Source organism: Scyliorhinus canicula, chromosome 6 (assembly GCF_902713615.1).
Source record: "Scyliorhinus canicula chromosome 6, sScyCan1.1, whole genome shotgun sequence".
NCBI classification, from domain to species: domain Eukaryota; kingdom Metazoa; phylum Chordata; class Chondrichthyes; order Carcharhiniformes; family Scyliorhinidae; genus Scyliorhinus; species Scyliorhinus canicula.
The window spans coordinates 213,778,739-213,806,232 of NC_052151.1; the positions used below are offsets into that span (position 1 = coordinate 213,778,739).

Below are 27,494 nucleotides of genomic sequence, written 5' to 3' on the forward strand. Positions count from 1 at the left end.
TGGAAAACGAGTAGAGATTCGTCATGACAAGCCTACTCCGCAATTCAAGAATATCACAGTAGTTCTGATTGCCACCTCAGCTACGCATTCCTTACCCCCCTCTAAACTATCACCCCTTGATAATGAATTATCTACCCAGCTCCGCCTTAAGAATATTCAATGTCTTTTCTCCCACTTCCCTTTGAGGAAGTGAATTGTAGAGACACATGGCCGTCCGAGAGAGAAACATTTTTCTTCAGCTCTTCACTGACTAGCAAACCCTTATTTTTTTAACCATTAACCGCCTAGCTGCGGATTCTCCGGCAAGAGTAATCATCCTCCCCAAGTGTACTCTGCTGGTGCTCCTCTGGATTTTAAACTGTTGATCAATTCTCCTCTTACTCTATCAAACCCAGTGAACAAGAACACCTGACCTCTGCACCTTCCTACATACTCCTGGTATGCGTCAAGTAAACATAACTCAACTGCTCCTGTCACATTTGCATCCAGTGGCTGGTTTAGGACAGTGGGCTAATCAGCTGGCTTGTAAATCACAGAAAAATTCAAAAGCACTGGTTCTATTCCCATGCCGGCCTCCCCGAACAGACGTACAATATGGCGCCTCGGAGATTTTCACATTAACTTTATTGAAGCCTACTTGCGACAAAAAACGATTTTTATTCATCCATCCATTCTTAAATAAGGAGACCAATACGGTACCCAATTCTTCAAATATGATCTCGTCAATTCCCTGCAAACCTGAAGCATAGCCACAATAGTTTTGCAATCAATTCTCCTCAGGATTAATTGAAATATAATGTTACAATTCCTAATTATTTGAAATTATCCTACATTATTTTCAATCTTAACTCGTTAGTCATTTAGGCAAGTGCATTTGAGATCAGCATTCACTTGCGGATTGAATCATAGAATTTACAGTGCAGACGGAGGCCATTCGGCCCATTGAGTCTGCACCGGCCCTTGGAAGGATCACCTTACTGAAGCCTAAATCTACCCCCGTAACCCAGAAACCCCACCTAACTTTTTTGGGGCACTTCTGGTAATTTAGCATGGCCAAACCACCTAAACTGCACATATTTGGAATACGGGAGGAAAGCGGAGCACTCGGAGGAAACCCGCGCAGACAGAGTAATAACGTGTAGACTGCAAAGACAGGGACCTAGGTCAGTAATGGAACCTGGCACTTGCTAACCACTGTGCTGCCGTGCCGCGAATATTCATAATTTTCGACGGGATGTTTCTTATAAATGTTCACAAGCTGCATGGATGGTCGGAAGCAAAAACCTCTGTGGAATCCAAAAATGTTCAGAGTTGTGCCTTGACTGCCGGCGTGTTCCGGTATTTTAAGGACATCATTAAGGCCTAGAGATATTCCAAATAACCTCACGGTCGAAGTCACAGCGAGTTTTGAGCACCCCCCCCCCCACCCCCCCAATATCCATCAAGCTGAATATTTGCTGCTATAATTTGACTGCAGGATTCTTGCGGTAAATAACTGGGGCATTGGCAACATATTTGATGGTAGCAAAAGGCACGTCTAAGTCGTAGTATCACGGTAGCCTGTATGGATCATTATCTGAAATATGCAATAAATGTTTCTGCGCTATAGTCTGTTACAGTGTCTTACTTGTTTTTATTCTGTATTCATTTATTTTATAGTCCTCAACTCGCATTGATCGTTATCTCCCAGAGCGGCCTTGGCGACTTGACATCTCCTAAGGTCCCAAACACAGAAAACCTTCAGTAGAACCCAGGAACAAATCTGGTGTCCAGCTTTAAAGGTGCGTTAGTGTGAGAGTCTTTGACCTGAGTTTTATACTGAGGGGAGGGAGATCGAGTGCAGAAGAAATATGCAAGAATCCGCATATTTCTGCGATGGGGCGAAGAGAGGGTGAGCAAAACCGACAGAGAGATTGAGAAATAGAAAAGGAGAGAGCAAGGAATGAAAAGAGAGAAAGAAAGCTAGAGAGAGGGGGGAGTGGGAGAGAGAGAAATGGAGTGCTGGAGAGAGGGTAAAGAGGGAGTGAATTAGAAGAAACTACAAAATTGGGCAAGGAGAAAAATATAGAAAAGAAACATCAGAGAATGAAATGATCAAATAGAAGGAGGATAAATAGAATGAGGGATAACAATCGGAGTTGCGGTGAAAGAGAGTGCAGGGGGTTAAATAAGGGAGATGTTATTCGTAATAACGGAAAGCGAAATAGCTCAAGAGAACGAGGAAATAAATTGAAAAACGTAATATCCGGAGTGAAATTTAATTCGGAAAAAGAACGAGGGAAGCAGACAGAGCGGCGGAGATGAAAGCATAACGAGTATCCCTGAATTAATGTAACTGCCGAAAACTGAAGTCCGCTACCGCTTCTCAATCTGTTACATTTCGGAAGTAGCACAAGTTGCACTGCTCCCTGTGACTTCTGCAACGCTGCAGATTCTAGATTATGCCTGCGCGCGAGTGAGTATCCGTGTGTAAATGAGCGAAAAGGTGAGGGAGATAGCTGTATTATAACATAGAAGTCAGTGGACACTAACACACACATTCATCGATCCTACAATCTGCTTCGATTTGTGCAGACGTTGCGTTCCATGACACCTTAAAATAATGTTCTATTCTTACAGCCTGGTGTTCACCAGAGTCCACGACAACGAATGTTTGCAGAGACCACCGCACTGAACAGATATCCGGTACGCTTTTTTTTGTTTCTTGACGTTTTTGGCTCAGCAAGCGCCATCTGCTTCCTGTGGCACTGAGCTTTGCAGGCTAACCGCATGTGACCACAAGTCAACAGCAAAGCTGAGACATTTATCTTGTACAATTCTTACCTGACAAAGTACACAGGGAAAGCGAGTGTTCTCAAGATCAAAAGAGCGTTACTGAATGCGACACCAGCATCAGCAACATGTGATGTGGGAAGCTGTTAGCTTCAGTTAAGGAGAACCAATGTTCACTTGTAAATAAAAAGATAAAGTGATCATTCTGACAAAACAAATGGAGACAGAAGCTTAACTTTGAGCTTAGACGTTTTTAGTCTTCTAGTTTATTAATGTCTGATTTGAACTGCAGCCCCTTGCTAACTGGAGCAGCTGCTGCTGTTAAAGAGGAAGTTGTGACTTGCATTTAGAGAGCAAAAGGCCACAAAGTAAACACTTCATAAATCCATATGCAGCCAAAATAATTTTGATATGTATTCACCATTCTTTGATAAGATTCGCACACTCAAACTCCGGCCAGTATGTTCTCAAATCCAACACCGAAATCATGACCAAATGATCCATTGTTTTTTTTTTAAAAATCGTTTTATTTGCATTTTAAATTATATATATATTACGTCCGTTTTCTTTTATTGTACAGTACAAAAGCTTCATTCTTACGTTTCACTATTTACAGTTTGTCGCCGTCTGTCTCGGTGGACAATCCTCCCACCACACCCCCCTCCCCCCGGCCACGCTCTTCCTCACCACCACACCTGCCTCGCCCACTCTACTGATGCCCTCCCTGTTTGTTCTTGGCGGGTGCTCCCCTCCTCCTCGCCCCCCTTTAATCCCCAATTTCTTCTCTCCCCCTTTCAATTTCGGTCGTGATCCATCTTATGGATGGTAGTGTACCCTTTCCCTTCCCTCAGCGTTGTTTCTTTTGACCCTCTCAAACTCGCTCTTCCCTTCCTGACGTTTCTCTTTGTTTTTTTCTTACATTACAGTTTCCCTATCTACTGGTTGCTGCTTGCCTTGAACATGTTTTAAAACAGGATAAACAATTGCCCCCATGCTGTAAGAAAGCCTTCCTCTGACTCTCGGATAGCGTATTTGATCTTATCCAGGGGGACATGTTCCGGTAGGTCTTCCAGGCAGTCTGCAGCTGTGGGGGCTGTTCCTGATCGGGAGCCGAGCAGCATTCTCCAGCTGATTCGATTATGGAAGTAATTGCATTGGCCTCCTTCCCCACGTGTAGCTCTGGCTGGACTGATACCCAGAATATTGCTACATTTAGGCATGGCTTCACCCTTACTCCCACAAACTTGGACATTACCTCGAAGAAAGCTACCCAAAACGCGAGGTTCGGACACGCCCAGAAAATGTGGTTGTGGTTGGCCGGCTCCCTCTGACATCGTTCACATTTGTCCTCCACCTCCGGTAAGAACCCACTCATCCGGGCTCTGGTCTGGTATGCTCTTTGCACCACTTTGATCTGCATGTGGCTGGACCTTGCACAGGAGAAGGTGGAGTTGGCCCTGCTCAGTGCTTCACTCCAGAGTACCCAACCCACTTCTGTCCCCAGTTCGTCCCCACATTTGTTTCCGTTTGGTCTTGTCTTGTGGGTTCGTGCTCTGTCCACTCGCTGTCCATGTATTTCCCGCAGTGTCTCCCTTCCTTAAATTCTGTGTTCATCAGGTCCCCTAATAGTGTAGTCTCCGGGGCCCTGGGGTAGCCAAAAGTATCTTTGCGGAGTAAATGTTTTATTTGTGGATGTCTCATTTGCTGTCCTGTCGGTCGTTCCCATTCTTCCGCCAGTTCGTTCGGCGTTACTATTCTATTTCCGAGATAGAATTCTCCAACTATCAGCTTTCCCCCGTTCTGTCTCAATTTTTTAAGGTTTGTGCTGAGCATGGCTGGTGGGAACATGTGATTTCTCAAGATGAGGCTAAAGGAACATCGTGTCAGACCTTAATTGGTTCCAGGTTTTCAGTGCGACTGCTGTAACTGGGCTGGATGTGTATTTTGCCGTTGGGGATGTAAATTCTGCTCTGGGTCGGCCCGGAGGGTCGTCTCTTCTCACGAGGCCTCCACTCTGCACATACTGCGAGCTGTGTTCGTGTACACATCCCCTCACTCTTTCTGCTGTTGCTGCACAGTGGTAGTATTGCAGATTTGAAAGTGCCCGTCGTCCATTCAGTTTCCTCCTTTGTACTGTTGATTTGGGGACTCTCTGATTTCTACTCTCCCCCCACTTCCCCGTTCACAAACGCCAGATGACGATAGCTATGGGTCTAAACAGGAAGAGGCACCTTTGTACCACATTCATTTTGATCATCTGTACTCTCACCACCAGGGATATTGAGAGTCCATCCCACGTTTGCAGGTCCTTTTTGAATTCATCCACCCGGTTTGTTAGGTTCCACTGTGGATCTGTGTCCGTCTCTGGCTATTTCGATCACCAGGTGTCGGAACCTATTTTGGGCTTTTTTTAAAGGGATGCGTGGCCAGCTCATTTCCTACACCATTTATGTTCACTGATAATGCCTTTCTCTTGCCTGGTTGAGTTCGTTACCTGAGAATGTTCTAAACTCTTTCAGTATCTGCAGTATTGCTTTCAGAACTTTCTGTGACTTTGAGACCTATGGCAGCAGCCATCCACAAATAATGAGATTCTGTGTTCTCTGTCTCCTGTTTGAATGCGCCATCAGCTTTTTGCATCCCGCACAGCTATGGCCAAGGGTTCGATTACTAGTGTGAAGTGGAGCTGGAACAGTGAGCATCCCTGACTTGTGCGTCCTCATTGCTGGAGGTATTCAGATCTGGAGGCACTAGTTCGAACGCTCGCCTGGGGAGCGGAGCATAGTAATATCATCCAGGCGACGAATCCTGCTCCTATCCCAAACCATTCCAGTTTCTCTAGCGGGCACTTCGATTCGACCCTGTCAAAGCCCTTTTGTGCATCAAGGGAGACGATCTCCTCCTGTGTTCTCTCTCTTGGAGTGTTCACCAATATATTCATCAGGTGTTTGATGTGAGCAGTGAGCTTCTGACACTTGACAAAGCCCGCCTGGTCTTTACGACCAGCTGCAGTCCACAGCTCTCCAGCATTTTGGTCAAGTATTTTGCGAGTATTTTCGCGCCCACATATTTTTTCATGTAAATGTAGAGGACCGAATTACTATTTTTCTCGAAATAGGGGGCAATTTAGTGGGCCCAATCCACCCAACCTGCACATCTTTGGGTTGTGGGGATGAAAACCACGCTAACACTGGGAGAATGTGCACACTCCACGTGGACAGGGACCTAGGGCAGGGATTCGAACCCGGGTCCTCAGTGCCGTAGTCCCAGCGCAAAGAACTGCGACACCGTGCTGCCTCATTCATGTCCACATTTAGCAATGAAATGGGTCTCTATGATTCACATTCTGTCTGGTCTTTGTCTTGTTTGGGTATCAATACAATTGTGGCCTGCACAAGCGTAGGAGGCAAAGTGCCCCATGCTACCAGGTCTGTAACATGTCCCTGAGATGTGGGGCAATAACCGCCGTGAATTTTTGGTAGAAGTCCGCCGGGAACCCGTTCGGTCCCACCACCTTTCCCGCCTGCATGGAGCTCTTGCTCTCCATGATGTCTTCCTGATCTCTTGTTGCTTGGAGTAAACCACCTGTTGCATAGCCGTCCTCCCCTCCCTGTCCCTACGTGCCTTCAATGTTATATTTCCCCGTCTGATCAGAGCAGTCAGTACCTCCAAGAATGTAGGCTGTTGATACTCACGTAGTCGCCTATGGCCTGTGATTTTATTCTGGCAGAATGCCGCTCATGGAATTCCTGGAAACTCGGATTTACCCACTGCAAATATGTCAATGCGGGTGTTTACCTTTTGTACTGGTGAAAAGAATGAGAATTCCTTTTCTCCTGTGTGTAGGAACCACCATGGGACCCACCTTCCCATCTGCCCCCAGTTCCTTCGCCATGCCTGTCGTTTTACCCCTTCCAGGGCTCGATCAGTCAGTCAGCGCGTCCTGTATGCATATAAAGTCGCCCCCGATTATCAGGCGGTGTGTGACAATGAAGGGGATTTCTGCCGTGGTCATTTTTAAAATTCAGTGTCGTCCCAGTTGGGAGGGTACATATTCACCAGTTCTCCCGGTGCCCCTTCCAGGACACCGTTGACTACGACATACAGTTCCCCCTGCGTCCATAACTGTCTTAGTTTCCCTAAACCCCGTCCTCTTGCTTTTCAGACTCACCCTCGTCCCAGAGCGTGAACTGGACATCTGACCCACTGCCCTTCCATACTAAAAGTTTGTCCTTTTTCCTCATGTGTGTTTACTGCAGGACGACTATGTCAGCCCTCAGGCGTCTCAGGTGGGCGAAGACTCTGCATCTTTTCACCGGGCCGTTCAGTCTCCTTACATTGCAGGAGACTATCCTGGTTGGAGATTTTTATTCACCCACCTCTACGGGATCACCGATACTTAGCTGTTGGACCCGACCCTGTACTCCGGGTTTCTTTTTTTAGGGTGCAGTCCAAAATGTCCGTGGTCACCGCTCCCACCAAGAGGTCGGGCCTCCGCGCTCCGACATTTCTCTTTGTCCAGGGGGCACCCATCATGTCCTCCAACTATGTGTACGTCAAGTGAGTGCGCCGCTGCACTGTTGGGTTTGACTTTGTTCAGGAACCCTCCAAACTGGCTGTTTGCGGCTCCATCTTAATTGCTTACCGTGCTGCATGTCTGCGACGCCTACGTCTGTCTTGCTGCCAACCCTTTGCTACCTTTCTGCACCCCGTCTGTTCTGAGTCCCGCCCGTCCCCGGCCCCCTCCTAATCCCCCCCCCTGTGTCCCACCCCCTTCTGCCGTGCCCCACCTCTCCCTTGACCAGCCGCTCCCTCTCCCTGACAGATTCACTGGACTGCTCCCCCCCCCCACCTTACTGCCTGAGTTACCGTGCTAGCAATCTCTGCTAGTATGGCGGCTCACTTCCCTGGGTTCGATTAGCCCAGTCTCCATTCTATCTGCCTGTCACCCTTATCTCACCTCTTCCCTTGTCTTCGTTCACTTCCCTCTGCGCCTTCCAACTGTAAACAAAGAAGGAGGCAGCACAGTACCGCGCAAGCACAGAGTCCACACAGTTGTTCCTAGTCACATTCTGTGTTCCGCTTGCCGCACTCTTTTCCTGCCGCCGTCACCGCTGCCACGTTTGTTCCCTCTCCAGATTATTTACTTTTACAAACTCGTCAGCCCCAGCCGCGATTCCGATGTAGTCTTCCTTACCCTGGTACGTAAATGCTGGCCGGGAACAGCATACCGACTCTGCCCTGTTGAACTCTGCCCACTTTTTTGCAAGGTTCGCCCCAATGTCCCGATGGACCCTGATTCTGTGTCCTTCACATGAGCATAATCTCTGTTTGTCATGCACACCTCAGGATCATTTCCCATTCCTGGTAACGGTGCATGTTCACGATTACCGGTCTTTGCTGCTCCCCAGTTTTGTGTTTTCACCGGAGCGACCTGTGTGCCCAGTCGAGCTTTGGAGGACTGGGAAGACTGTTTTAACCGAACAGGGTTCCCAGTATTTGGGCGATGTAGTCTATTCGGTCTCTTCCCTCAATGCTCTCTGGTATGCCCACTATATGGACAGTTTGACGCCGACTTGTTTTCTGGTCCTCAACCTTCCCCTTCAAGTGTCCCTCGGCCACCCCCAAACTCTTCACATCGCACTGCAATGCCACTATCCTGTCTTTCTGATCTGATGATGCCTTTTCCAGGTCCAGGATTGTCATTTCGTTGGATTCCAACTTTTCCCACAGGTAGGCTATCGTGCGTTCACCTCCTTCACCACTACATGAAACTCCTTTTTAATCGCCTCCCTCGTGGCTGCCAGTACCTTTATTAGGACACTCTTCCTTCCGTTCCCTGGTGTGTGCGGAAGCGTCGCTATTCTATCCTGTTCCATTGTTCGGGTCCGCGGGGCTTCCACTTCACATCCTGGGTCCGCTGGTCCGTCCACTTGTTGCTTGTGCCCGTTTCCGCCGCTTCTGCCTGCTGGTTGGCATTTTGAACCACCGTTTGTGGTTTCGGGTGGCTTTATGTGCTCGCAATCTCAGAAAATTAAATATTTTGGGTCTGATTGGAAGGAGAGCCTCCCCATGTGCGTCCACGCAGCACAACACTGCCACTGGAAGTGATCATCCATTTTTTTCAGGGTTGTTGGCTGAAAAATATACAATCACGCGGTTTACCTTCGATACATCGGTTGCTCAGTTTCACGACAGAGGCTCTGAGCTTTTAAAGTCAAAGGAGGCCCATGCTTTTTTCGTGCGGTTCAAGTGTCAGTGCAAATTTCAAGGCGTGCTGCACCCAGTAATGAGGCACCTCCTCTTCCTCCCTGTTATCCACGAGAGAATGCATTTACTACAAGACAGGTTAGCTGCACGAGCTCATTGGGAGTGGTGGAGATGTGCGCCAGATTTAAATCTGCCATTATTAGAATTTATTAAATTTACCTTATTATGCTCGACTAGTTTCCTCTGAAATGAACACTTACTTTTGACTTCAAACATTCCCTTCAGTGAGTTCGATAATATAACCACACTTTGAGTGAACACATTACTTCTAAATTCCCACATGTAATTTGTGATGGTAATCTGATATCGTTGTTCTCCAAGTATGTTCTTTCCTACATGTTGAAACATTCTCTCTGTATGATGTTTATTAAAGTATGTGCTGGTTATAAACCTAAATGGGTTACCCCTCAGAATGCTATTTGCGAGAGACATGGGATCAGCGTGTTAGTATTTTCATAAAATCCACGCACGCATGTTTTGTAAGTCATATTCGTAAATCTTCTCTGCACCTTCACCAGGGCAAGTGCACCTTTTTAATGACATGGCGACTTGAGCAGCATGTAAGGTAATCATGTGACCCAATCAAATTGCAGATGAAGCTTGCCACCAACAATACTTTCCTGTTCTCCCTCCGGGAAAAAAGGTTAGGGCAGGATTCTATATTGTGCTGATGCTGAAATCGCGAAACGGTATTGGGCGGAGAATTCGGTTCCAACGCCAAAATATCGGGGGGCTGATTTTGCTCACAATCGCAATTCTCTGTCACCTCGACAGCAGTGTCAATGTGATCCTGAACGCATGTACAGTAATCACTGTTTGCAGGCCAATAACAGGCCGAGCCGGTAATCTCTGGGGCCTCCGCATTTCTCTGCCTCTGATGGGTTGAGTTCCCAAAGGTGCAGTTCACTTTTTAAAAATAAATTTACGGGATATGGGCGTCGCTGGTTAGGCCATCATAAATTGACCATCCTAGTTGACGTTCAGAAGGTGGTGGTGAGTTGCCTTCTTGAATCTTTACAATGATTGAGGTATAGGTACACCATGTGCCTGTAGTGTTAGGGTGTGAGTTCCAGGATGTTGTCCCAGCTACAGTGAAGGACTGGCGATACATTTCCAAGTAGGTTTCTGAGTGATTTGGAGGGAAACCTCCAGGTGGTGGGCTAGGCATGTTTCTGCTGCTCTTGTCCTTCGAGATGGCAGTGTTCTTCGGTTTGGAAGATGTTGAGTAAGGAACCTTAGACTGTAAAAGCATAAGACATAGGAACAGAATTAGGCCACTCGGCCGATTGTGTCTGCTCCGCCATTCAATCGTGGCTGAGATATTTCTCATCCCGATTCTCCTGCATTCTCCCCACTGCTGATTTTCAATCATGGGCTACGGCCGTGCTCAGGGAGGAATACCATTACCGCAGTCTGCAAGGCATCTAGCTTGCTGCGCACCCGACTGAGCAACCATCCTGTTCCCTGATTCTGCAGAGTGACACCTGCCACATGGGTGCCCCCTTCCTCACCCCATCCTCTGCATTATCCGCCACCACTCACCCGGCCACAACCCGCCAGCGGGGCATCAGTCTGTCAACCCATGGGAAACGCCCACTGTAGCCCTGAAAAATACTCATTTCTTTTCGTTAATATTCTTTGATGATGTAATAAATCAGTTCCTATTTCCCCTGCTTCATCTAATTATTTGAATATCTCAGTGGCCGCTCTTAGCCTGAACTCCAAGCTGCACCGCAAACTTACATGAACCTATTTCCTAAATCGCAGTTGATCAATGGAGATAGGAAGTGGACATAACATGTGGAGTGGTCTTTGTGGATTTTGACATAATGATAGGAATATGACATTTTATTTTACATTGTAGCACAGTCTATTTTATAATCCAAACAAACACTCGAATTGGATATCAGAAGAACATAGTTCGTCCTGGAAAATCCTAGAAAATCCTAAATCCTCAGTCATTGAGCATGTTGAAAAAAGATGTCGATAAATATCTAGATATTAAAACTATTAAGGGTCATGAGTTGAACCAGTACTCAACTGAGATTTAAAGCAAAAAGTGCTGAAGTTGATCAACTTTTCTGGAAAGAGAGAAAGAGAAGAACATCAATAAAATTGTTATTATTATTCAATTAAAGGGCAATTTCACGTGGCCAATCGACCCATTGTGCACATTGTTGGGTTGAGATGGTGAAACCCACGAAGACACGGGAGAATGTGCAAGCGCCACACTGACATTGACCGGGGGCTGGACTCGAACCCGGTCCTCGGCACTGAGTCGCCACATGCGCCCCTAATTTATACAATATTACAGTAAAGGTGTAGTAGAGGACTCTGCGGTTTTGTGGCTTGTAAATTATGGCAGGTAAGATTGCTAACTTTGTTGAAAAGGAAAATCTGATCTTCAGCTTAATAATTTTTCTTTAAAATTTAGATTAGCCAATTATTTTTATTTTTTAATCAAGGGGCAATATTGCGTGGCCAATCCACCTAACTTGCACATCTTGGTGTTGTGGGGCTGAAGCCCACGCAGACATGGGGAGAATGTCCAGACTCCACAGGGACATTGTTCGGGGTCGGGATTGGAACTCCGGTCCTCAGCACCGCAGTCCCAGTGCTAACCACTGCGCCACGTGCCGCCCTCTTAGCTTTCTAAATTGATGTATAAGTGAAGAATATTAACCAAGCTAAGCGTAGTTTTATATGCAAAGCAGACTTTGAGCACGGTGGTTTTGTCCAAATGTGACATTCTGGACTCTAACAAAGCGATCAAACCACGATAAGAACATTTATTTCGACTTTACCAGTAATGCAACATTTCAAAATCTGTGGGAATTAAAAGACCAACTGTTACTCTCTTTCGCAGAGGAAGCTTGATGTGGTATTTCATAAATAGATTAGAAAGTATTGAAGGCTTTAGATCCAGAAAATTAAGGCACGAAATTCATGACCAGAGGCTTTAGTGACTAAATCAAGTATGCTGATTTATCGGACTTAGGAGTTGCTGTCAAGGCCAGAAGTATGTTCCCATCCTTAATTTGACATATCAGAGAGCATTTACAAACCACATTGCTGTCAGTCAGCAGTTACATTTAATCCAGTCCCTGTAACGGCAATAGGTGGGAACCAAATGGGATTTTACCACAATCGACACTGGTTTCATTGTCACCATTAGACATAGAATCCCAGATATGTATTGAATTCAAATTCCATATCAATTAGGTGGTATAATACTGTGTGACACAGTTCATTACTCTCGGCCTCACGAGTATTTGTCCAGTGAAAATATCACTCCACCGCCAGCAAGGCACGAACAGTTGAATAAAATAGAATTTAAAAGAACCTAGTCGAATCCCTACAATGCAGAACAAGGTCATTTTGCTCATTGAATCGGCACCGACACTGATAGAGCACACTACCCTGGCCGAATCATCCACCCTTTCGCCGTATATCCTTGGACACTGACGGACATTTTACCATGGCCAATCCACCTAAATTGCACGTCTTTGGACTGTGGGAGGAAACTAGAGCTCCGGGTGGAAACCTACGCAGACACGGTGAGAAGTGCATACTGCCCACAATCAGTCACCCAAGGCCGAGTTGAACCCACTCCCTGGCGCTGTGAGGCTGCAGCGTTAACAATGGTGCCACCGTGCCACTATAATGACGGACGTCCATTTAATTCCATGTTTTCAAAGTTTTCTTAGTACAATGTGAGGGTACCTTTATGAATTGGGGCATATTGTGCATGGGTATGCAGAAAAAAAGGACGGGTGGACCAGTTATTAAATGGCTCTTACACACAACTGGTACAGGGTCAGTGATTCAAAAGATCTCTAACATTCGACGGTTCTAACCAATTGCCTTTAAATGTTTATGTTTATATTGCTTCAGGGTATCTGAGCTCCATTGATTTCTGGCTCTTCCTGCTGATCTTTCTCTCAATAGGAAATTAACTACGGATTTGGGACCATAAAGGGATCCTGAAGATACCAGGAGACAGGAAACGCAGGAGAGATGCAACCAATGGTTTACATCGTGCTCCTCTCTCTCTTGTTGGAAAGTAAGTTTTTTCACTCTGCACTGGGACAGCATGGACAACATTAATAGTACAGGTTATTTTCTAAAGGGAATCAAACTTATTCATCTGCAGCAGGGGACACGTTTTTAGGTACCGCCCGCCGCAAGAACTGGAAACGGCTGCTTGATCCGCAAATTACATCAGAGTGGAGTGAGTGGCATTAATCGCCTTGCATCGGTTGCAATATCATTAGGTGAAGGGTACTGAACGCCCCGCATATCTGACATGAGGTTCAGGCGAAAGCCATTCATTCCGTGGATTCCCGGCAATCAGGAAATATATTTGGAAAAAGGATTGCGCAGTCAGTCAAACAAAACCGCAAATAGGAACATGAGTAGGGTATGGGACTTCGGGAGTGTTTCATAAATGCATAAAAGAATATACAGTGAAGGAGGCCATTAGGAGCTGCACCCTCCACACACGTCCACCCTATGCCTGTAAGGATTGCAACAGAGGAAGTCGTACTGTTGATTCACAACCCTAGGGTCCCAGATCGATTTGCATTTTCGGCCACGATCTGTAGGTGTTCTGCGTGTTTTCCCCGTCTCTGCGTGGCTTTACTCCGGGTGCTCCTGTTTTCTCCCACCGGTCACTAAAATGTGCTGTTTGGTAGTTTGGACTTCTGGGGGCCCTGGGGAACTTCTCACGGTTGAGTACACACTTAGAATTTAGCACTGGGAAGCTGAAGTCAAAGATCGGACCGAAATTTGGAAAATGTACCCCGATGTCTGAGTGAGATTGTAGGTCCTCCACTCTCCCCAACTACGGGTAATGTCATATGAGAGTACCTTTACGAATTGTTTTTTTTATTGAATAACTGTAGTGGGTGTACCTTTAAGAAATGGGTGTTTTTACTGAAGTGATGTCAGAGTGTTAGTGGAGCTGGGCTGTCTGTCAGCTTTTAGTTTCACTTTGAGAAACGTTTGGGTATCTGTGTTTTTTTGGGTTTCGTTTCAGCCTTGCTGCTGCAGTTAACCACACAATGTGTAATGCTCTTCTCTTTGACATGAAACGACTATCTCCTGATTATTTGGTGAATTTAGAGGCATAACTGCTCTCAGTAGTGAATTTAAACCTGATGTGCATCTGTTAAAATGTTTTTTTTAAAGTCTTATGGATGTTAATGGAAAGTAAGGATTACTTTGCGTTGTATTTGAATTAATAGTTGCGAAGATGTTCACTGTATGTTTTAAAAGAGATAACCTCAGTTCATAGAATAAACATTGTTGTCCTTTCAAAAATACTTTCCCATTTCTGCTCCAGTAGAGTGGGCCTTACGCTCCCAATACCACAGTCTAGTAAAAGTTGTGGGTCACTAGAACTCCATGATACACTTCGGGGTTCTCTAAATCCTGGACAATAACAGTAATGTTACGCCCATAGGCAAAGACCCACACACCCCAAGTAAGGACACAGCGAAATGGGGTCTGTTGGGGATGCTCTCGCTACAGGCCCCCAAGCCCTCTTTCGGCACCCTGTTCCTATTGCTTGGGTGACACCCGGGTTCCGTTCGCCTGTTCCACATTTGTGGAACAGCACTGCAGCATTTCCTGGGAAGGCCGGTGAATCGGATGAGTTCGTTCGATTCCGCGAGGGAAGGCCGTAAGCAAGATTACGACCTACGTCCGCGAGCATCATTCGGTCACACCTATTTCGGGCGGGTTTCCGTTTACGACGTTTTGCAATGCGTCGCAGAATCACAGGAGGCGCAGAGGCCAGAGGTACGCTCGCTGGAGAGCTTTCCCGAGATTCTCCGGACTCGTTGCATTCAAGCGAGAGCCCAACGCGGCAATAGTCACCCAAGGCTGTAATCGAAGCCAGGCTCCTGTCGGAGTGAGGTAGCAGTGCTGACCAGCGTGCCACCGTGCCGCCGCTCTGGGGAAAGTGACCAATTGTCAAAAGGAAACCGTTTCGGGTGTATTGTTTTTTTAAACATATACTCGGGATGAGAGCGGGGACGGCTAGACTCGCTTGTATTGCCGTAATTGCGCCAGAATTACGCGTGTAATTACGTAGTCCACTTGGTGTGCAGTTGGAGATTGTTGATTTCATTATATATTTCAAATTGGAAATGGAAAAGAATCAAGTAAATATAAGAATTATTCAGTTGGGAAGCCAATTTCAGAGTACGAATGGACCTAGACTAAGTAATCAAAGACTGTCGGACAAAATAATAAGGCAAGCCTGGGTGACTTTAAAAAATAGATGATTGTGGCACAGACACGAAGGTTGACGGTATGGCAAACAAATGCATGTCTCCTTCATTAACAAAATGGATCGAGATGAAGACAAACCAGGAGACGTAATTAAAGATGGCGACAATGGATAAAATGATTGAAAACAAGACTGGCCACAGAATTCTCAGAAAGAAGTGAAAAAGCAAATCAGAGTAGCAAATTGAGTGAATGAGAACATGGAAGCTGAGTAAAGGATTACACTTGGCTCTACATGTGAAACAAAAGCTGCTAACTGGAGAAGTAGAGCCAAGTTTGGACGAACTAGTTTTTTACTGAGGCGGTCAGCGGGCCTAGCTGATGAACTACGTGACTGCCTTTCGCAGGAAGCGCATTCTGCCATGATCACGGTTAAACAACTTGGTTTAAACACATAAAGCCATGAAAATGTTTCTGCATTGGACAAGTAATTTCTGCGGAATTGTTCATGAGTGTCCACGGCTCGATATTAATGCATATCGGATTACTGAGGGAAGAGAGCGGTAATTGCGAAAGCAGTGTCCCAATTTTGCAATCATCTGTTGACTCATGGGTGAAGCCAGAGTGCCGGGTAATTGGAAATGGCACAGATTTCTTCAACAACAAACAGAAAAACAAATTTCGAAATATAATTGCACGAATCACAGGCCGCTTATTTTTATGTTGACAATAGCAAGCTTTCGGGGCAGCAGGGTAGCATTATGGATAGCACAATTGATTCACAGCTCCAGGGTCCCAGGTTCGATTCCGGCTTGGGTCGCTGCCTGTGTGGAGTCTGCACGTTCTCCCCGTGTGTGCGTGGGTTTTCTTCGATTGCTCAGGTTTCCTCCCACTGTCCAAAATGTGAAGGTTAGGTGGATTGGCCTTATTGTCCAAAATTGCCCTTAGTGTCGGGTGGGGTTATTGGGTTATGGGAATGGGGTAGAGGTGTTGACCTTGGGTGGGCTGCTCTTTCCAAGAGCGGGTGCATACTCGATGGGCCGATTGGCCTCATTCTGCACTGTAAATTCTATGAAATTCTATGAAAACGAAACTTCTGGACACAATTAATTTTCCCTGGCAAGAAAACAAATGGACGAAGTACATAGAACTGTGCTGTGTTGCAAACAAATCGAATTTTTTAACTTGTTTTTTGTGGGAGTAATGTTATTGATGTGGGTGCGCAGAATTAAAAAAATATATTTGCTTCAGTGTCACCTGGTGAGCGACGCTAGAGAATGTGGAATGAAACGGGAAATGCCGATGTCGTTACGAAGTTGGCCGACAGTATTAGAGTAGAATGCAGCGGTGTAAAGGCTGTTTTTTTCTATTTACTCGTGGAAGGTTTGCAGCGGTGTTCAGTACCCCGACACTTCTGGATAAATATTAAGGATACCAGATATTGTCATACATTGCAGGATTGAAAAACAGCAGGATCTAACATAGCTGCTAATAATATGACCTCCGATCGAGGTGCAAAACTATAGAAGGACATTGGGAGGTTGTGACAACAGACAGCAAGTGGCATTTCAACTTTCGTGAAGGAAAGTGTGAACTTCAGTAAGATGAAGACAGAGAGATACTATAAATTAGAGCTACCATTCTGAAGTCAGTGGAAATGTACAGGAACGTGGGCAGAACCATTGCATGTGACTGGACAGGTCCTGACTGCGTAATATCAGGATAACATAATGTGGTGAGACCGAGATAGGCTGAACTTCAGGAAGATGTTTCCACGAGTGGAAAAAACTAGAATTCGAAGACACAGCCTCAGACTAAAGGGACGATCCTTTAAAACAGAGATCAAAGATGAATTCCTTCAGCCTGAGCATGGTCAATGTGTGGGACGCATTGCCATTAAAACTGTGGAACCAAGTCACTGTTTTTTTAAGACAGATGAATTCGTTCTTGATTAATGAGAGGAATAATGAATGGAGAAGGGGAATGAGTAACATATCAGTAATGATTGAATGGCGGAACAGACTAGAACAGAATTGCCTAATTCTGTTCCTATGCCTTATGATAATATTGTCTTATTGTATTCTGGCCTTGATGAATAAGGCAGAGAGAACAACACTAAAAAAGATTTGTTCTCTTGAGAACATTGTTTCGTCCTCAGCTGAATGTGGATAATGGAAATTAAGACCGTTGAACATGGAGAAGAAAAAGTTGAGTAGATATAGAATAGTCAACAAAAATCAAGAGACCTCATGAGACAAGAGAGAGGAGCATCGGTTCCCATTACAAATAAATGATAAATTAAGTTATGCGGATATAAGGAGAAACATTTTTTTACTGAGCAAACGATTAGGTTTTGGAAAGAGCTGCCTGGGATTATGCTGGGTGGCGGTTTATTTCAGGCATCATAAGGGAATTGGATTAATATCTGAATGTAAAAACGGATGCACTAGGTTTTGCAGACATATTGGGGTAGAGGTACTATGTGAAATGTACCACCAGAGGGCCAAGCCAGGAACAAATCGAATAATATCGTTTCGTTCTTAGCTAATCGATGGTCCTATGATTGATTGCGTTAATGCACTTGTTCTATAATCGAATATTGTATGAGAAACGCGTGGAATTAATTGCAATTGGTAGATTTAGATGCCTCCACTTGGAAAAATTAACAAATATCATTTGATAAACTTAATTTGAAGCCTACTTGTGACAAGAAGCGATTTTCATATCCCTGGCCTATTTTTGCTGAACTGCTTTTCACCTGATTCGTCTTTTTTTCTAATGTCATGTCCAAGACGAGAGTTACCGGAGTTAATGAAAATATAGATTAAATATTTAGTGCTCTGTTTTTCTCCATGCCTGCTGTTGACTGATGTTGCAGGCACCTCTTTGCTTTACAATTACGTTCACTTATCTTGTGTTATTCATTTCTGGATGCAGATTTTTTGTTTTCAAAATAATCTCATTTTATATTCCATTGATAGAAATGCTTACGTGGTGGACACGGGGACATATTTAGCAATTAACAGAGTTCAGAACACGTGAAAGCAAGGACAAAATCAGAACTAGTCTGCTCAAGCGTGATGTGAGGAAAGTATACATCGCAGAAAAGAACAGTGGCCCGCTGAAAGAAAGAATCAGCAAAATAAATTATGAGACAGTCCATTTGTTCACATGTTACATGTGGGCTTCAAGTGAAAACCATGTGATTTCGTGGCACACTCATCCTATGTCATTGTGGACCACGTTCTCTACTTCTACCATGTTCAAAGCTTCAACAAGCTTTACGGCGTCAAACATTTCCTGCCCCACACTTTACATTTACAATAAGGGGATTTACAGAATGAATGTTTCTAAGGCGGAAGTGCAAATGGAAGTTTTAGTGGCAAAGCGAGTTAATCCAAGCTGGGACTTTCTCCCTTATACTCTTGGAAATTTCGCTGTAAGGTCTGATTACTAACCTGGCATGAATTATCTCTATCTTAATTGTGCCGGTATATTGTACTGTCACCAGTTTTCGCAGGCCAACCACAGCTCTGGAGAGATAAATTTATCATTCCTTCTTCCACGTGAATCTGAGTCTGCTATCTTATCGAATCAAACAGAACCTGCATTCGTATAATTTTTTTTTAACACTCGTGACTTCTCAAATGTTTCAAAGCCCATGAGCTTCTTCTGAAGTGTAGACATTTTTAGAATGTAAGTCACACTTTGAGCTCCCGAAGTACCTGCGAACAGCTACGCAGTGACGTCCAGTTAATATCATTTAGATATATATTGATTGATTAATTCCTTGTTTATCAACAGATCACTTCCTTTAAAATGTAGGAAGGCAAATTTTTGCGTTCACTCCGTTGGGCTAAATTATATCCAAAGCTAGTTACGCAATGACAGGAATATATAATTATTCCGACGCATGGTTCCAGGCCTGAGAGCAAGACATTTAACATCGGCATAATCGGAGCTGCTGGGCATTCTACTTGGACTCTATTATTTGCCCTGGAGCTAGTATTGTGTTGCTACGGGAATATTAGGACACTAGAAAAGGCCCGCTTCGGATCTGAACATATTATTCCGAATTTGTATTGTACGTTACTCATTTACATTGATGCCCACGTCCTTTCCGCTGGTAAACACTAGTGGACACTGTAAGGCAGCACAGTGACACGATACATTTACTGACATCGTCATAAATTAACACAGAAATCTGGTTTATTTCACAGAATCGAGCACACCAGCTTCTAAACCTGTGGCGAGATGTATCAAATTGGACATGGCCGGCAACTCTGCCGCTTACATATTCACTCAGACACCTGCTGCTGACCAGGCGGCGATTGATTTCATCAGGAAAGAATGGGCTGAAAGAAAAGACTTCCTCCAAGCGTGGGAGAATGCTAAAAATGTTTTGAAGCGCTACGTGACCGTTCCAGCCGCATTGAGAAGAGAGCACCTCATGGCCATTCACGCTTACACACAGGAATCTCCATTGTACCGGGAGTTCAATGAAGCAGTCAGGCAGTACGGCACCAGCGAAGCCAGCTATCATGACAACTTTCGCTTCAAAAGTTTCCATTATCTTCTCTCTATCGCCCTGGAAACGTTGAAGAGTGACGTTCACAACACATTCAGGGGTGTTCCCTTGCTATTCCACGCAAGGGAGGGAGACGCTGTCCGGCTAGATCAATTTTCATCGACTTCATTCGATGTGCGAGTCGCAAAAGCATTCTTGAAGGAAAATTCAACGGACAACACATTGTTTGAAATAGACACCGAATTAGGGGTTCCAGTCAGTAAATTCTCGGCTACGTACTTTGAAAACGAGGTACTGATCCCGCCCATTGAGGTTTTTGAGGTCACAAAGCTGTCCCATTGGGAAAGGAACGATGAAATCAGTTGGGTCAGTATTAAACTGACATCAAAAGGGTGCCAGGGCATTGCGGTAACGGTTGATACCTCTCACGGTGAATTTAGGGTGAAAAGCCAGAATGCACCGTGCCCCGAACATTGCCGCTGCTTTATCGGTGAGAATTTCTGGAGCCTCACAGGGGAGCATAATGATTCTTATATTTTAAAAAACATGCTTGCCACTTGAAATTCATGAGCACTTGCGATTTTATGTAAGATCCATTTGAAAACTGAAGCAGCCAATCACCACTTGCAGCAGGACCTGGGCACATTTCAGGTTTAAGCTTAGAAGGGGGAAATGACAGTTCGGCCACGCAAAGAGCCGGCAATAATCATCTCCAACCAGAGAGAATACAAAAATCGCCCTTTCATATTTAAATGCATTATACCATTGATTAATACCCCATTATCAACATGTTGGGAGTTACCATTCATCAGAACCTGTTCTGGACTAGCCAGAAAAAGACTATAGCTGCAAGAGCAGGTTAGAATCTCGGAATGCTGAGTCATATACATCTGCTCCTTTCTCCTCAAAGCCTGTCCAAGATGCACAATGCACAGCTCAGCAGTGGGGTGAAACATTCGCCTGTGTGAGGGAAGCTCTAACAAGACTTGAGAAGTTTGATGCCATTTAAAGAAAGCAACTCCCTTCTTTGGCATTCCGCGAGGCAGCTCCAACATTCACTCCCCACGAACAGTGGCAGCAGTCTGTACATACGATACGACATATTTCAGGAACTCACAAAGATTCCTGAGGGAGCCACTTGAGAAGGAGGTGCAGATACACTCATAGTAACAGTGGTAGACACAATTTCCAAACACACGACAGCTAGTATCTAGAATTTTTAAAAAGCTGTCGATGAATAGGAGAACTGCCTTCATTAAGTTTCCCTCTAAGAATCTCAAGGTAATCACCTGTAAGTGTATCGCCGTTAGTGCGCTGTCACTGGGTAAACATTCTGTAACTACCTCCGTTATGTCACATGCGTATAACTTCAGCACATGGGCTGCAGTAAGGCTGTCTGACACCAACCACTCAAGAGAAATCAGGGTTGGTCAATATTAAATGCTGACCCGTGTACAATAAAAATGTTGGCCTAACCAGCGACAGGTAAATCCCACGAAATATGTCTTTTGTTACTGGATAACATTGGCTTGATATTTGACAGTGTACATTTAATGCTTGTCATTTGATAGCTTTATTACTGATTACTCACGTCAGGTCAGTGTGTTTGCGTGCCTTATGCTGGGTAATACAAGGGTGATAATGCATTGTACATCGATGATAATTCACATTTCACACTTGTTAATTGGGCACACACAATTGATCGGTAATACATGACTGAGAATTAGAAACATCAATTTTATAGTTCGTAGTGTGTAGCATAAAAGGCAGGATTGTTAATTGAACGTGTCTGTTTGCAACTGATTGTAAACATGCGTTTATTATTTGAAGATGATTATTGCCTGGCACTTGCGTGCCATTTCCCCCTTCTAAGCTTAAATCTGAAATTTTCTTCGTCTATGATTAATAATAAAAGGTTGACATTTTCTGGTATATCGTGACTAACTGATAATATTTACCTGATTACGGAAGACATATGATATATTTTTAAAAACATATTTTGTTTCTAATTTCGAAAAATGTTCATACAAAACATTAAAAGTGCAGAGTAATATTTAAACAGAAAGCACCACCTCAGCAGCCGCTACATTCCCTTATAACAGAATCTCTTAATTTATTATCCCGCCCCCCCCCCCCCCCCCCCAACCACAATCATACGATCTCCCCTCCCAACAGCTAACAGTAACCAGCTCTTTGAAGTGCATTACAAATGGCTTCCAGCTACGTGAAAATCCTTCCACGGACACTCTGACTCAAAGCTTAAACTTCTCGAGGTACAACAACTGAATCCATTTCGCCAGCCACGCCGAACTACTTGGCAGCGTTGTCGACATCCAGCTCATGATGATCCTCCTCCTTGTTACAACTGAGGTAAAGTCGAGGTCGTCTGTCCCTGCACCCGTCCAGAGTTCATGCACAACCAGAATCTCTCAAATCGGCACCTCTTGGAAGACTCAAACACAATTTTCAGAATTGCAGACAATCTCAAGAAAGGACATCCAGACGTCCACCAGCTTGTAACATAATTAGGACATGTGCGTATAACGGGCTTGTCTCCCCCCCCCCCCCCCCTCCCCACAAACAACGATTACATCTATCATGTATTCCTTCAAAAAACCGACTTGTTCTAGCCTCTGTGCGGTGTTCCCGAAACACCGCTTTCAGCCTCACACACTACGAGGTCGAGGTCACTCTCCTCAGCACCTCACAAAATTATTCTCCTCCAAGATTGGCCCCAGCATGTCCGCCCACTTTGCCTTCGCACAGCCACAGCGCTGTTCTCCTCTCCCACCATCCGCTGGTACATACGCGACCTGTTGGTCCCCTCTGAACATGAGTAGGATTACATCCTCTCGAGCAAGGTAGTTAGCTGCTCCACTGGAAAACGTGAAAAATACTATTTGGCCCAGCTGCACAACTGGACATACCTGTCCCAATCAGCGTCATTAAGTCCATATTTTTTTCTTTCAGCCTTCTTGTAAAATTAACTCTCCACTTTCTCTCATCCTTGATCCTTCCATTCCCTAAATTCCACATCGGAGCGAGCAGGTTCGAATTAGTAGTTCACAGAGAAGTAGTTCACCTTCGTCAGCGCTCAAATTAAAATGTTGTCAAAGTTTCCTGCAACCTTTAACGTGTCCACTCCAGATGATACAGATGAGTGTTTCTTTGGTACCACCTGTAACGGACCTGTTACCAACGCCAGTCGGTTTGCTCCCCTCACAGATCTGCTAGCACCCGCACCCAAATCTCATCCGATTCTCCCAACCACCCTAACAGCTTTTGAGCATTAACCACCCCCACCCCCCGCAGCAATAGTGTTGGAAGTTTGGAAAGGCCAAGCCAATTAATTGTCCCTGGAGAGCAACGTCCTCCTTATCCTCGGGCACTTAACCAGCCATGTAAAACCAATCACCAACCGGTCAAGGTCTCTGTAAAAAAGCCTTGGGCAAGAATATTGGAAGGTACTGTACAAAATATAAAAATGCCGACAAGATATTCATCTTCACCGATTGCTGTCGCCCCGCTGGGGATAATCGGAGTCGTTTGCATCATTACCATACTTAACTGTCAGCCCTGCTTTGGGTGGTAACTGTAAGCTGTAACTAACTGATGAATGTCCTTAATGTGTATGTTGTTTGCGTAATCGGGAAGTCTGAACGTGTTAAGTTATCTTAGATGTAACGCGGAACAATGGATACTTTTCACATAAATTGCGCATGTGTTTAGGAATTCATGTACTTCATTGCCCTAGAGTGCTACTCTCCTCTTCGAATATACATATGTATTTTCGTTCATTTAATAATGAGTGTTCAGTTATTGATACAAGAAAACAAGGCCGAATATTCTTACCCGGATTATAAATTCATTCGTCGCTCTAAATTTCACTAAAACTACTCAAAAATAAAACTAAACACCCTCACGTACGATATTCCAAGTTAGAATAACCTTCTAAATAAAGTCAGCGTGACGAACGGCAAATTACAGCGCCGATCAACGATGTGAACCGGTGCATAATCCATTGCCACGCATGCTATGCATTGACAATTATCAATTGACTTATGCATATCCTAAAATGAACACTGCAAGTCATTCTAAAAGATTATTGTCAGTTGATACAGAACTCAAGCTCAATTTATGAATCATGAAAAGGTTCTCATAAGTTCTGACGAGCGAAAAAATAATGGCATATGAGTGATAGGGAAATGATCAACTATTTGAGACCAGAGAACATCTATCAGCAGTGTGGCCGATGTACACGCATATGAAATGAAAATGAGTAACAATTAACGAGCAGGCACCGCATTGACATGCATGCAAAGTAAGAGGTAAGAACAGCGAATGATTCACGCAATGATTCAGAAATGACATAAGACAATAAGGCAATAATAAATAGGAACCGAATTTGGCCTCTCGGCCCATCGAGTCTGCTCCACCATTTAATCGTGGTTAATATTTTTCTCATCCCGATTCTCCTGTCTTCTCCCTATAACACCTGATCCCCTTATTAATCAGAAACCTGTCTATCTCTGTCTTAAAAACACAGCCATTTGGAGTCCACGGCCTTACAGCTGCAGGGCTAGCAAAGACAGGTTGGTTCTGCAACAGGATGTGGTTGTTCGTAGCTACTACTGTGTCTCGTTATATAGTTATTGTGATATGGAAATGCGGTACTCTTTTTTCTTAACCCAATCTGTGGATCCGGCTTTTAGCTCTGGCTGCTGTGATACCCCGAATATTACCACATTAGGGCATGGCTTCATCCTCACCCCCACAGCCATGGATATTTACTTGGAGAACGCTGTCCAGAACCCGGCAAGTTTGGGGCATGTCCACAACATGTGCCAGTGGTTGACCGGGCCCCTCTGGTACAGTTCACATTAAACCTTCACCTCCTACACTGTCTTTACGGAGGAAATGTTTAATTTGTAAGTGTCTCATTTCCTGTCCGTGACAGAAATTCTTATTTCTGCGTCAGTTCGTTCAGTGTCGCTCATCTTTTCCCTACGTAGACATCCCTAAACAGCGTTCCCCCGTCCGTCTCCATTTAAAAAAAATTGTGTCCAGCATGGCTGGTGGTTACCGAAGATGGGTGAAATGGAGCACATCCTGGTCAGCCCGAAATGTTATCTTAGCTGACCCCACTTTTTCATTGAGGCCAGTACCACTCAGGTGGATATGTATGTTGCCGTGGAGGATGGGAATGTTGCCGTGGCCAGGGACGTAGGGTCTTTCCCTTGCAAGTGGCCTCCTTTCTCTGCACCTACTCCGAATTGGGCTCGTGCACCAATCCACTCACTTTTTCCGCTGCTGCTACCCGATGATAATATTGCAGATTTGAGAGTGCCGGGCTTTCCTTAATTGACCTCATTTTCAGTGATGATTTGTGGACGCTTAGATCGCCTTCCCCCCTCCCCCATACATACACAAACACAAACTCCACTATTAAGCTATCTATGTTCTGGAAGAAGGTTCTGGGGAGGAAGATTGGTATGGACCTAAACAGGAAGATGAACCTCTGCCGAACGTTCATTTTGTTCGTCTGCACTCTCCCTACGAGGGCGAGTGGTAGTGCGTCCCATCTCTGTCGATTCTTCTGGACTTCGTCCACAAGGTTGGTCACCTTCCATATTTGGATCAGTGTTCAGTCTGTGGCACTTTGGATCACCATTCATCGGAACCTGTTTTGTGCAATTTTGAACGGGAGGACCATAAACAGTCTATTCAGTCAAATGCCCTCAAGTAAACTGTTCATTTAAACAGTGCCCAACACAAAAGAGTATATTTATACAGTGCCCTATAGTAAACAGTCTAGTTTAACAGTTCGCCACCGTAAACAAGCTATTTAAACTGTGTAATACAGTAAACAGCGTTTATTAAAACAGTCTCCTACAGTAAAAATAATCTATTTAAACAGTGTCCTGCAGTAAATCGTCTATTTTAATAACGCCCTATGCAAACAGTCTATTTAAACTGTCCTTCAGTAGCCGTCAATTTAAACTACGCCCAACAGTAAACAGCATTTTTAAAGTGTTCTTCAGTAGACAGTATATTTAAACAGTACCATACTGCAGTCTATTTGATCAGTGGCAGAGAGTAAACAGTCTATTTAAACAGTGCCCTACCGCCAAGAGCCTAGTTGCACAATGCCGCACAGTAAATGGTCTATTTAGTGGGCAGTACGGTAGCATTGTGGTTAAGACAATTGCTTCACTGCTCCAGTGTCCCAGGTTCGATTCCTGGCTTGGGTCACTGTCTGTGCGGGGTCTGCACATTCTCCCCGTGTGTGCGTTGGTTTACTCTGGGTGCTCCTGTTTCCTCCCATAGTCCAAATATGGGCCGGATAGGTGGATTGGCCATGCTAAATTGCCCTTACTGTCCAAAATTGCCCTTAGTGTTGTTTGGGGTTACTGGGTCATGGGGATAGGGTGGAGGTGTGAAACTTGGGTAGGGTGCTCTTTCCAAGAGCCGGTGCAGACTCGATGGGCCGAATGGCCTCCTTCTGCACTGACAATTCTACAATGAAGAACAATGTGCTGCAGCAAATAGTTTATTTAAACAGTGTGTTTATACGGTGTCGTGCAGAAAGTAGTCTATTTAAACAGTCCTATGGTGAAGAAGCTATTTAAACAGTAAAGTATTTTAAAACACTGGTCTTCGAAAAGCAGTATATTTAAACATTGTCCTTCGGTGAACCGTCTATTTAAACAGAGCCCTAAAGTAAACTGTCAGTTTAACTAGTGTCCGATAATAAACAGTCTATAGAAACAAGGTCCTACAGTAAACAGTCTAATTAAACAGTGCCCTACTGTAAACAGTCTATTTAAACAGTGCCCTACAGTAAGCAGTCTATTGATACTGTGCCCTACAATAAACCGTGTCCTACAATAACAGTGTAAAAGTAAACAGCGTGTTTAACGAGTGCCGGATAATAAATAGTCTATATAAAGTGCGTACTGCAGAAAAAAGTCTATTTAATCAGTGTCCTACAGTAAATAGTCAACTTACAAAGTGTCCTTCACTGAACAGTCTATTTCAACAGTGTGCTGCAGTAAATAGACTTTATAAACAGTACTTACAGCTAATAGTGTACTTAAATAGTGTCCTTCGGTGACCAATCTATTTGTACAGTCTCCTGCAGTAAACAATCTATTTAAACAGTGCCCTACAGTAAACAGTCTATTAAACCGAGTCCTTCAATAAACAGGAAGTTTAAATAGTGCCCGACAGTAAACAGTCAGTTTTTATCACTGGCCTACAGTAAACAGTATCTTCATACAGTGCCCTGCAGTAAACTGACAATTTAAACAGTGCCCTTCTGTAAACAGTCTATTTATGTTAAGTCCCACAGTAAATAGTCTATTTAAAAGGTGTCCGGCAGTAAAATGTCTATTTAAACAGTGCCCTAAAGTAAATAGTATTTTTAAACAGAGTCCTACATTAAATAGTCTATTTAAATAGTGCCGTTCAGTACTCAATCTATTTTTAAAATGTCAAACAGTAAACAGTCTATTTTTTGGTGCCCGGCAGGAAGCAATCTATCTCAACCATGCCCTACTATGAATAGTCAGTTTAAACAGAGCACTAGAGTAAACAGTCATTTAAACAGTGCTCCACAATAAGCAGTATATTTAAAGTGTCCTATGGTAAACAGTTTATTTATACCGTGTCCTATCATAAACAGTCAATT

General features: G+C 44.4%; 1 protein-coding gene across 6 annotated transcripts; it reads left to right on the forward strand.

The window, feature by feature from the left end:
- Positions 1-1,763: 1,763 nt before the first annotated feature.
- LOC119967863 (erythroblast NAD(P)(+)--arginine ADP-ribosyltransferase-like) lies at positions 1,764-21,736 on the forward strand. 6 transcript variants are annotated; one of them, XM_038800914.1, is made up of 5 exons: positions 2,262-2,485; positions 2,620-2,685; positions 11,181-11,407; positions 12,991-13,105; positions 19,497-21,736. In XM_038800914.1, the coding sequence occupies exons 4-5, from the start codon at positions 13,060-13,062 to the stop codon at positions 20,363-20,365; spliced, it is 915 nt and encodes a 304-aa protein (XP_038656842.1). In that variant the 5' UTR covers positions 2,262-2,485; positions 2,620-2,685; positions 11,181-11,407; positions 12,991-13,059; the 3' UTR covers positions 20,366-21,736. The 6 variants fall into 6 exon arrangements, with proteins under 6 accessions (XP_038656843.1, XP_038656842.1, XP_038656844.1 ...); XM_038800917.1 differs by having other exon boundaries at positions 2,264-2,455; XM_038800915.1 differs by lacking the exons at positions 2,262-2,485; positions 11,181-11,407 and adding an exon at positions 1,764-1,781.
- The last annotated feature ends 5,758 nt before the right edge of the window (positions 21,737-27,494 follow it).